The sequence below is a fragment of the Pyrgilauda ruficollis genome, unplaced genomic scaffold (assembly GCF_017590135.1).
Source record: "Pyrgilauda ruficollis isolate IOZ18807 unplaced genomic scaffold, ASM1759013v1 scaffold6, whole genome shotgun sequence".
NCBI classification, from domain to species: Eukaryota; Metazoa; Chordata; class Aves; order Passeriformes; family Passeridae; genus Pyrgilauda; species Pyrgilauda ruficollis.
Genome location: NW_024527710.1, coordinates 3,939,277 through 3,951,613, shown reverse-complemented (window position 1 = coordinate 3,951,613; position 12,337 = coordinate 3,939,277). Strand labels below are relative to the sequence as shown.

At 45.6% G+C, this 12,337-nt stretch overlaps 1 protein-coding gene across 2 annotated transcripts in view; it reads left to right on the top strand.

Annotated features, from left to right (window-relative positions):
* The first annotated feature begins 11,959 nt into the window (after positions 1–11,959).
* The window catches only part of ZNF326 (zinc finger protein 326), a 24,016-nt gene continuing 23,638 nt past the window's right edge, over positions 11,960–12,337 (top strand). The window contains exon 1 of one of the 2 annotated variants that reach the window (XM_041483179.1): positions 11,960–12,084. In XM_041483179.1, the coding sequence (XP_041339113.1) occupies positions 12,069–12,084 (16 nt within the window). In that variant the 5' untranslated portion in view covers positions 11,960–12,068. The remainder of the gene's footprint in view (positions 12,085–12,337) is intronic. The other variant, XM_041483180.1, reaches the window with a different exon arrangement.

Here is a 12,337-nt window from a genome sequence, read left to right as displayed (position 1 = left end):
CTCTTCTTTCAGTTTAGGACCAGTAAAGCTGACAGGCTGCAGTTTTGAACTAGAACTCTGCAGAAGAGGTCTTAATTAAAACATTTTACTGAAGTAATTAAAAGACTGTAAAATAATCATGTAGACAGCAGCTACAGGATAGCTGTAGCTTTGAAACCTGCCTTTCTCCTCCCTGCCAGGAAGTCAAGTGAATCTTGGCCACGTCTATCCCAGAACAGCAGGTATGCTCCCAGCCAGGGTGTCTCCAAAGGAGTTGCCCCACAGAAGAATTACACCCACTGTGAAGGGCAATTTCAGAGGAAGGCAGGCAGGGTTATTGCCCCATGTACAGGTCCTTGTGCCCATTGAGCTTTGTTTGTGTTTCTTCTTGCATTGATCAGCCTTAGCAACATCTTTAACTCTCAATAGATTTGTTTAATTAAATGCTTTTAACATTCTTGAACAGGGCTGCTAACTGCTGAGTGCCCCAGAGGAGCTGGCAGCATGGGTTGTGAAACACTGAACAGCCTTGTTGGGGCTCTGAGGGTCCAAAAATGAGCATTTCAGCTTTACATTCTGCTGCTCTCTCCTCACCAGAGTGAGAAGGGGCGGGTAATGGAGGAGACCTCAGAGATGTAGCATCGCTGTGGTTTTGTTAGGCAGCAATCAGTGCTCCTGACAGCCTGGAGGGCTGCTGCTATTATTAGCAAAATGGTGGTGATGGTGTGATTAGCTCTGTGCAAGACTTGAGTTCAAAGAAGCTTAAAGGATGGACAGATGCAAACTGGACTAGGCATTGGATATTATAAAACTATGTCAGTCCTGTGTGGTGTGGAAAAAAGTGGGTAGATGCTGGTTCTCCACTTGTTATCGTGCTGGCCACAGCATTTCCAGTGCAAATGGGCCTCAGTGTGAGCTGCTGCTCCTCGGTGTCACAGACAGAGACTCTTACTGTCTCCTGGAGCAGTCACGACATTTGGAGATGCAGCTCTTGTTTCCTTCTATGAGCTTTTGCACAAAGGCAGTGGCAAAGTGGCTGTCAAAGGCCAGGGGAATGGAAATTTCCTGTTTCTAATGTTGCAGGGTCGAAGTGAGGCACAGCTTGTGAGATTAATGCAATGATTATGAGGAGTTTGGAACTGGTCCTAACACATCACAGAAAGCAAAGAAGGCCCACAGTTCAATGTGCTGACTGTTCCCAGGGCTGTTCTGCCTCTTCACTGCTCACCTCCTGAAGCTCTGTCATACAAAGCATATGGCTGAATGAGCTCCAGTGAAACAATCCTAAAAAACCTGGGTTGCTTCTCAGAGCTTCATTGCTAACTGGCATAGAGGTGAACTGTTCCTGCTCTAACCCCTCTTAGAGGACTTTTTTCTGTTACCAAAATGTTTGTTCTGAATTCCTTTGGCTTCACATTCAAAATTAATTGAAATTTGGTTTTTTCCAGATGCCTCTTTTGAAAACTTGAGCATGACTTGAGCATGGTGCATGGTAGCTCTGATTTCAACCTGCTACAAGTTTGACAACAATATCTGCAGTTTTTATTTTCTCTTCCCTGTGGGTTATTCTGGCTAAATTCTTCCTCCCTAATAAAATCTAGTGCAAAACTTCTCATCTGAAGGAACCATTCTACTGTATTGTCCTATTAGTATGTGGGGAACATTTTCTTCCTGAAAGAATGTTACTGTGCATTTATTCTAACTTTACCAGAAAAAAAACCACTCTCTAAAATTCAGGGCTGTTCTGGAGATGCTGCCATCCTTCATTAACTAATTTGCTGTTTTACTGAAACCACAGAATTGTGGGGACCGTTTCTGTGCCAGGCCTTCTCAGTGGACTGGCTGTGCTCAGTGCTGCAAGGGTTGTACAACTCAGTCCTTCAGCTTCTGTAAGTATCTTTTTACAAGCAATCCTCATTGCAGGATTCATACCTGCAATGTTTTTACTTTGGTGCTGTTCTCTTAAGTAGTAGAGTACTGTGTATGGGATGTTTACTGGGGAAACACCATGGCTTCAAACTCCTGCAAGTGAAATGCCTTTGTTTTATTGATTTTCACTGTTCCATGCACACCAAGAGAAAATACAAACACCGTATACAATGTGGATCTTCAGATGCCATTTGGGGATAAATATTTACATAGACACGAGTTACAGGTAAAGAAACATGTTTGTGGCTGAAAAGAAAGTCCAGTCTTTATGTTGTCCCCTGTCCTTGCTGATCTGGCTCAGCCATGGAAATAGCAGTGAGCACCTGGCTGGTCAGCCCTGCCCTGGCACCTGGACCCAAAGCTACACAGGGAGCTGAGAAAGGAGGTCACTGCTTTGCTCTGCTCTGTGTGTTTTGCTGGAGAGGAGAGCCAGATGGTGTATTCATTCTGGGGCACAGAGCACTGGACACTAGCCTGCTGGGAAAAGATCCAAACCCATCAATTCAATTCCCATGAATGGCGAGTGTATTGATTTAATCCAAGAGCTGGAATTGACAATGCCATATCCATGGCTGCTGATATATAGCTTTGCTTTTCTTCTGACTTACAGCATCTGGAAAGTAGCTTTAAACTAATAGCTTGTATGTCTTCTTTCAGGAGGGAACTGGTGAAAGTTCATGCAGAGACAGTTGCTCTGGCACAGCCCTCATAAGGCTGGAGGAATCCTGAGCGGATTGGGAAATACCTTGGTTTTGGTCAGCTTTTATTTGCTTTAATTTGCTGAAGGAATCATACCTGAGAGGGCTATAGGACTTCATAAACAACTTTAATTTTCTTTTTCCCTATTCTTACTTACATCCTCAGGCAAAGAAGACATGAAGTTTTAATTCAAAACCCTACATCCTACAGTTAATCTCCTAGGTACCCCACATTTAACAGCAGGTTGATTTGGTTTCTGTGTTTTAAAATATACATGGAGATCTCTGACCTTTTCGCTTGAGCTGAACTTACATGATAAGGCAGGGTATGATCACAGCACAGTTCCAGTGCTGCTGCCTTTTGCTGGTTTGACCAGCAGTGACACAGATGTCAGCAAAGGCTTTTGAGACTTTCTACTTCAAGTGTCTGTAAAAATACCTCTCCTACTGTTGCTGGCACAGCCCTGACTGTGCACACAGGAACCCCACCTTCACTGGCTAGTAGGTGGCTCTGATTTCCCATGCTTCTGGTGCCAAGGAATTTTGCAAATTTTTTTTGTGTAACTTGGATGGAAAGTGATATTTCAGTTTTTTTTCTGTTATTGCTGATTTTACTCTCCTTCCCCTGGTATATATCTTGGAGAGTTTATACATCTTAATGAAATTATGCAAAGGGAGGTGCTACCCAGAAGAAAGGAGAAAGTGGAAAAATTACAAAAGCTTCCAGAAATAACAAAGAAGCTCTTTTTTTTTTTTTTTTTTTGTAATACTGAAAGGCTTTAGATAAGTAAATTAAAAGTGTTTGTTAGTAATACACTGAAAAGACAATATAAGTGTATGGGTGTCTGCTAGGAATGCCCGCCAGAACAGGATTCCACCTCCAGAAGCAACTTTGCTGGTACACCCAGGGGTTTTCCAGGGGACAGACACAGGGATGGTCCCTTTCAAATGCCATCTGATGAATCACACTTTTCTGAGGTGGTTGTGGAGCAGTCTTTGGCTCTGCATACAAATTCCACCGAACAAGTGCAATGCAGGAGAAATTCCTTGAACGTAACACAAGGCTAAAGCTACGGCCAGCCAGCCCGCATCAGTTCCTGGGGCAGCCACCTCCCACATGGACTCTGACCCACAGGGAGCCTGAACTGGCCTTTGCTTGTGGGTGTGGGCTGAGCAACCAGAGTGCTTGGGGCCAGTGGGGCTTTGCCCACGGTATGTACATTTCCAAAACCTGGTATTTTGTGTGCAGGAATGCTGCAGGAGGCAAGGCAAGCCCATTGCTTCCTGGAGCACTAAGCCTGGTGTTCTGGGTCTCTGGGCCTAACTTTGTGTTAGATGTATATGTTTGCATTTGATTATTGCCTCTCACAGAAAAATACATAAACAGATATCCCTCACACTGTAGCTCTCTTAGTTAGTTTGCCTGTAGTTGCTGGAGTCATTACTGTGAAGGGAGAAAACAAAGGAAAAGAGGTGCATCTCAGCCACAGGTTAGATCTGGTTCAGAGCCCATAACAAAACCAGTTCACCAGTGCCCCTGTCTGGGGACAACTGAGCTGGGTGAGAATTGTTGGCAGGAGGGGGGAGTGTATGTATTTTTTTTTTTTTTTTTTGTTTTTTTTTGTTTGAATCCTGATTTGACCTTTCTGTCACAGAATACTTAACATACACCACTTAGAAGGTTAAAATACAAATCTTCACAGTTCTTTCCCAGAGCTACCTAAAATACTTCTGGGATTTGTGCAGGGGAATCGCAGCAGTGAAGGGGGTAAATCCATTAACCTAGCAGCACATGTCCCTTGGTAGCAAAATTAGGTGAGAAAAACTGCCTTTTAATCCCCCATCATCACAATATTCACTCCTGCCCTCTCTCAGAAATTCTCTTCAGGAGTGCTGATTCAGCCATTTGCGTGACCGCACATAAACTGCATGAAAGAATGAGATTTTCAAAAGCCCTCAAAAAGGGGGAAGTTGTGCACCTGTGCAGAAAATCCATGTTGTGCATCCACATTAAGATCTATAGTTGTGGCTAGATGAGGTTATCTGCTCTTAAAATGTTTCTGGATTGGGACCACAGATGATGAATCTCGCTGGAACCACGTGCCCAAACAAATATATGACCCTGGAGCACAGAGCTGAGTGAAATCCGTGTTTCACAAGGATTTTTAAGAGACAGCCAGCACTGTTTTCAAAGTGCTCTCAAATATTGTGGAGGAAATGTTGACAGATACTGCAGTATTCAAACTGATGAATATGCTCAGGCTCTGTAGAGCACCTCTACATTCATGCCAGGACCTGAGACCCAGAGTAACAAATGAAGTGCAAGGGGAGGAGGAAGAAAAAGCTGATAATGGGCAGATGCTTTTATCATTTTCTGGCTGAGCTGCTTTGGCCTCAGCAGAAGCAGCTGTCTCCTGGCAGGCAGAGCTGCACTGCAGAGTGGAGCAGGCAGAATTACCAGGGCACAAGTCATTTTCAGACCATAAAGAGAAGTTTCTTTCCCAGGGAAGAGCTGGGGGGATGCGAAACCTCCATCGGTGCCAAGGCACTCATAACCCTGACACTCTGAGAGCTGCTGCCCTGGCTGCTGACACGTGGAGGGTGGCACAGCAGCCACCTTTTGCAATGAATAAACGTATCCTCTCTCCAGACCAAGACTCCAAAGTGAGTTTACCAGCACAATTATTGAGCTAACAGAGTGTGTAATCATCAGACATTTCACAAAAACTGCAATATTTGTAAGTGAGGCTCCTCACTGTAGATTAATTCAAAGCAAAACAAATGGGAAGCACAGAGAATCATTATTTTCAGCATTAAATTTTCATGTTGCACCATATACAAAAATCTGATTCAGAAACATGTGCAGCATATGTAAGTTTTATGGGCCTTGAACAGTAAAGTCTTTGCTGAAACTTCTGTCATCCTTGAAGTGCATGGGAAGTAAACATGAATGCAGCGTGAGAAAGAAGCTGTAGCTCTTTTCTCCTCTTACAGTTTTTAAAGGGTTTTGCATATGTACCTTGTTTTCATAAAACTATGCAGCAGTTCCCTATAAAATGTCAGTAACCTGGAAATAAACTGATACATGAAAGTTTGAATGTGTTTCATGATGTACACACTGTATCATAGACCCAGCAAAAACACGGGGCAATTTTCCCTTCCTGCACTATAGGAAAAATTCTTCTAGTCCTTCAGTAATACTCACCAGCATAACACAGTTTAAGGGGAAAAATGCTGAGCACTCTCATAGCAAGATGTATTGGGCCATGTGGAAATTGTTCCTGGCATGAACTACTTTGGAAACACAGAAAAAAAAATGTGAAATGTTATGTCAAATCATATGCTGACATTCTGGTGATTCTATCACAAGTCTTGTAACAGTGTTTGCTGTACACCTCTGCAGTCTGACTCAAGAGAGCATGAAAACTTGAGCTTTAAGTAACAATAAAAACTATAAATTAAAAATGAGAAAAAATACTGCTCAGTCGCACTGAAAAGTCCAAGAGTAAAACTCAAGAGCAAAGGCTCAAAAAGTGGCCTGCAAGTATAAATACATATACACACTCAACCTTTTTTGTCGTCCCCCCCCCCCCATTTTTAAATGTATTTTAAAAGTCTCTGTGACTTCATGGCTGTTTTGAGGAAGGAAGCACAGGCGCATGGGCAGTCTTGTCCCTCCGTGAAGAGTTCCTGTAGGAAACCCACATCCGAGCCTACTGCAGTATGAAAGAAAAGGAACTGGGTTTGTGCTCTTTCTGATACAGAATTATATATATAATGTATATATATATAACCTATACAGAAGGTTTGAAAAATACTGGCAATGAATATGTATGTTTGTGTTAGTTTGTTGTCTTGTTTGGCTTTTTTTCTTTTTAAGGAAAGAGAAAGTTAGGAAGGGGTATGGCACAGGCAGCTCTAACATGGGAGCAAATGGGCATGTAAAAGCGACTGAAAGAAATGTTCCAGGACATAAGTGGGCTGACGGAGAGGGAAAGAGCAATGACAACTCCAGCTGTGTCCCTACTCAGGGCACCTATGCAGCTCTACCTCCCAGGGTGGAGGCTACAGGGCAAAGAGCCCGACCAGAGTCCCACACACCTCTTGCAGCATTTCTCTGCATGCTTAGATAATAACTAGAGCTGGACGTCAAGGAGTGCAAAGTAAAACAAGTTGTAAATATAAAAAGCAATAAGCATAATTGCTAATTTTTTTGTATTTGCATTTGAGAAAAGAAAAACACTTCACTAATAATTTGACAATTACTAGAAAGTTGTTCTGCAAAGATCCTTTCTCCTCTAGGGCTGTCATAATGAAGCTGATATCCTGTCTCTATTCCCAACTAACCAGTTGTTGGCAAGCATGCCAAAAACCAACCCAAACCCTGAGATGGCTTTTGTTACCCTAACTTCAGTGTTCTGCTGTGGCCCAGGAGTTACAGCAATGACTGTCTCTGGCAAGTACCCACTGCTGCCCGTGGGATGCTGAGGAGGCTCCAGCAGGGCCACCCAGCGTGCAAGCTCCAGCAGGCCTGTGTTATGGCACATTTGAAGGCTTCTAGTCTTTCCTCTAAAGGAGCTACATAAAGAAATTTAAGTTTGGTTGATTTTTAATTTATATTCTAAGTGGTTTTTTTCCCCTGGAGGAAAGGAGAACATGATTAGTTTCTGCATTAGGATGTTTTCACTCCCTCCTGCTGAATTTTAGGGCATCTTTTATGCTTGTGTTCTCAATATATGCATCCAGACAGCATATTTGAGCTTTGGAAATCCATATTATGGCTCTGATTTATGCTGTGATGACAGACATAAGAGCCCTGAAATCAGTGTGGCTCTGGATGGTTACCATGGTTCTTCTGTGAAGCTGGGATGGAAGGATCTGCTTCTATGTTAATATCTAAGAAGAAACAAAGGGCATTAGATTTCATGTTCTAGAAAGAATCAATGTAATTTTAATATTTCTGCCCTACTCCCCATCATCCTAAAATGCAAAAAAGGCTACTTCCTGAAAATGTCAAGTGTCAGTGGACATCCATGTTAAAGATATAGATATAGATATAATATATATATACACACACACACACATATATATAGCCCTGCTGTGAACACTGCTTTAACGGTACTGGAGAGAGGTGCTGTTGGAGAGATGTACACCTGTAGGTTTAAACATTATGTCAGTTGCACGTGCTCTGAACAGGGTTAATAGACAGCTTCCATCAAAGGCCAGAAGAACCCGCTCTCTTATTTTCAGTGAGATGTAAATCAACTCCACTACAATTAAACTGTGTTAGTGTTAGGCCTCCACAATTGTTGGTACCTGGTTGCTAACCACTGTTAGCAGCAATTGATAGTGTTTTGACAGAATTTCTTCATGTTTTAGACAAAGCTTTAAAAGGAAGGGCAGAGGAAAACACAGCACTTGGGAAGAGGAGGAGAGGGTGCGGGTAGTCACGGTACTGAACTGCAGAAGAACTGTATTTCACAGTAACCGTGCTGCTGTTTGTTCTTGGAAAAAATCACTCATTGTTCTCTTATCCCTGTATTGCTCCGAAGAATCTACAAAAAAACCCAAAAAAACCCTGAGAAAACAAACCCAAAGAAACACTAGAACATGAATACAAGAGCAGAATGTGATTGCACAGGGAGATTCTACACTGAACTGAAACATTCATGTTTTGATCATTGAGAACAAATGAAGTACAATGCTGGTCTGTTCCCCTTCTCTTCTTATGTCTCCATTTTGTTTTACTTTGCTTAGCTTAGATTTTTTTTCCTTTTTGGAGTCCTGCAGGGAGGAAATAAGGAGTCTTTGTTTTAAAAAGTCTGAAACCAACAGTGGCCCATTGATCATAATTAAGTCTAAAATAATACGCTTTTGCTGACCCGCTTGTATTGAATCCAAAAAATTGTATGTTATACCTGCTGTAGTCTTGATCTGCCCCTAGATCCAGTTTCTTCTCCTTGAGCTCCTGGTTGTGGGACAGTAAGCCCAAATAAACCTCTGTGTTTTCAGGGCTATACTTCCTCTTCTGTATGAAACCGAATTTTTCATAATCAGGTGTTCTCTTTGGCACATACCCTCATTTCTTTGACTGATGCCTGTCCCCATAACAACCACCTGTGTTGTCAATAAGTTCTTCAGACCATGAAAGGACACACAGGACAGCAGTAGTTTTCACAGGAACACTGGGGAGGTGCATACAAATTTTAAGTAATCTTGACATGATGTGCATGGGCCCAACTCAGAGCCTCCTGAAGTCCATACGAAACTGTTGATTTCAATGATCACTCATGTCTCCAGGGGCTGCTTCTGACTTTTTGAATTCAGATTTTTAACATGACAAACTATAGAGGCTTAACCTCATGACTCTTGGGAGCCTAGTATACTCTAATGAGTAAATCTGCTGATGATTAGTCACAGAATAGATGTGCTTTAGAAAAATAGTGGGGAGATTCATAAAAGCATGTATTTTGGCATAATTTCCTATGAATGAGAAGTGTTTAGGTGCCGTGGACCTGCTTCTGCCCATTCTCAGTCTTGGTCTTTAGAGATCCCCAACATGCATGCAGGCAGCATGCTTAGCCTGATCCTGCTTCTAAGGGTGTGTGCATAGGGAAAAATCCTTCAAGGGTCTCCCAGCACTTGTCTCCCAGACTGCTCATGTGACTCACCAAGCCAGCTGGCTTGGAGCTCATTACCAGCTCATATACATGGACACAGAACAGAGGGCACAATCAATCACATGAAAAATAGATAAAAACGAATTTGAAAAGAGGATCGGATAGACAGTGGCAATTAGCCATGGGGCTCAGTCACACAAACACACTGACCAGTAGCCTGCTTCTCTGCAAATAGTCCTTTTTATTCCCCTTTTCCAATGAGTCTCAATCTTTTTAGCTTTCCTTGGTCTACCATTGGTTTCCCTTTCCTTCTCTATGGCCTTCTGTCTAAACATCTCATAATAATGCTTATCATTTAAGTCTCCTGACTTTCAGATGCTTCAGTATAAATTCTGCTCTCCTCTAAACAATAGTCTCCTTAGGTTGTGATAGGGAAGATGTGTGATAATGTCTTTACAAATAATTCGATGGGTGAAGATATGGGCGTTTATGCCTTTGAAACTGGTCTTAATGTCTCTATTAACTTCAAGCAGCAGTTTGCTACAGAGCCCAGAGGGCTTGGCTTCTGAAACAGACAGGTGGGTCTGCACAAGCTTGACTTCCCGAAGTTGGGTGTCAAATGACAGGTTCAAGGGGGAATATGTGGAAGGCGGTTTGGGAAGGCTGTACCTTCCTGGTACCACAGCAGTGGGGAAAGGAAGAGGGCAACGTACAACCAGGACTTTAGGATAAAAGGAGGCTGCGCCCTCTGAAATCTCAGGAGGGAAAACCTGTGGGCATGTGCTCCATGGGACTCTCTCCCTTTATTTGAATAAAGCAGGACTCCTGTGTCTGCTTTATGGACACTGGTTTTTCATAGCGTGATTTTCCATACACTCGCATAGCCAACCAGAGACTTTCAGTTGTTGAGTCTCTCAATAGGTTTTGTGCCAGGGAAACAGCTAAAACATTCACCTTTGACAGACTTACGGGCAATTGATTCAGATGAATCAGGTTTCCTGAATTTTTGTGTTTATTTTGAATAACGATTAGCTGCACTGATCTCAAATCTATCTATTCTGCCCGATTTCTTCCCTTCAGAGCTTTAGGGCAGCGGGATGCTGGTCCACCTGCCTGTTCACAAGCACAAGTCTGAGGATCAGGCTGGACCATCACAAAAGGCTGCAGAAAAGAGGCTGCTGTGTTGCAAACACGAGATGTACAGCCCCGGACATTCAGGGAAACGTCTACTGCATGAATCTCACTTTCAGTGCAAGGAGCTCTGTCTGGTCTGCATGTGTACAGGGATGGGGGCACAGAGGGGGCTGTGTGAGGGCTATTTGCACCGTGGAGTCACGGCTCTGCCCAAGCACACGGTACCTTTGGCAGGGAAGGCGGAGGTAAGGCCGAAGGCAGGGCTCCCTGGGCGGGATGGCCGCGGTGCCGGCGCTCTCCGGCGCGGCCACATGCGCTCGCCTCTGCTGCCCTCCAGAGCCCGGCCCCGGAACTGGGCCCGGCCCGGCCGGGCATTGACCGCATCTCCGCTCTTCGCCTCGCTGACTCAAAGCGTGCGGGCCTGCAGTGGGGCTTTTATCCCTTTGCGGATGGCGAGAAACTCTTACAGCCACCCAAGACTGAAGGAAGCCCTGATTCCCCGGCAAAATTAAACCCCATGGGAGAGTGGCTTTGCTTGCTTATACAGTCTGAAAGTTCACCCACAGCCTGTCCTCAGAGACATTTTCCTAGGTTTTCCGTATCAGATCTGCTCATCACCATCTCATATGTTTTTTCTTCTTCTTTTTCCCCCTCTTTATTTTTGTTTCTTTCAGAGTTGTATAAAACATTAAGAAACTAAGGAGTGGCACACTCCTCATCTTCACACAGGTCGTTGAGGATTTTTTGCATGATCATGTGTCTGGGCGAAGTCTGTTTCTGCAAATCTTTTGGCTGCATAGAGGAGCACAGTGTTACCTACAACTCGATGAAGTCTCTACCTTACCTCAAATGAAGTCTGTGTTTAACATCAGCCATTTTGAGTGTTACAGTGCAGCCTGCTACAGATACAAAATACTTTGTCTGGGGACTGGTGCATCACAGAATCACTGAATCATAGAATGTTAAGGGGTTGGAAAGGATCACAGATCATCTAGTCCCAACCTACACCCCCCTCCCCACCAAGGGCAGGAACACCTCACACTAGACAGTGTGACATAATCCATGCAGTAAAGAATTTCTTCCTTAGGTAAACTGGTGTTGTTAGGTCCACCAAAGGGGGGCATCACAGAGGGCATGTCTTAAACAAACGGTTTATTTCGCAAAGTCGCTTGGTTTGCATAACACAGCAGCAGCCCACACTGGGAAGTGGCCGGGTCCATGGACAGGGCACCTCATGTCCAGGGCTTTGCAGCTGCAGGGGTGCCACCGAGGGCTCAGTCCCGCCAGGCACTGCCTGACTTCAGCGGAGCGTACTCTGAAGCACTCTACCAGGGCCCGCTGGGCGTGTGTGGGAGGGTGATGGTGTGGATGTCCCGCCACTCCTCGTCCTGCAGCGACCTCAAGCATGACAGGGGCAGCCGCCCGAACACAAAATGGCGGCTGCCAGGGCTCAAAATGGCCGCCGCGCAGCCTCCCTCGTGACCCAGCCGAGCCAGGCCCCGTGCGCGGTGCTGTGCGCGGCGGGCCCGGGCCCGCGCTCCCCGCAGGCCGGCCCAGTCACGTGACGCGCCGGCCGAGCCAATCGCCGCGCGCCGTGGCAGTGCGTGCAGCGCGCGGGTCCCGCCTCGCCTCGTTGTGGTGGAGGGCGCCATTGGGAGCCGCCGGAGCCGCCGCCACCTTCCCGCCAGCAGCGCCCGCCGCCGCCGCCATGGACTACGGGGAAGGTGAGGGCGCTCCCCCCCTGCAAGGGCAGGGCCCGGCCGCCGCCGCCGCTGCCGCCGTGGGGCCCGGCCGTGACTCAAAATGGCAGCGGCCGCTTTGTTACGCGCAGGACGGAGCCCCCCTCACCCACGTCCTCGTCCTCCTCCCCCGCCGCCACGGCCGGGCTGGGGGAGCTGCGGCGGCGGCCGGCGGCGGGAGGGCTGCGCGGGAGGAGGGCCTCCCCGGGGCGGCGCGGGCGGGCGGGAGCGCGGGCGG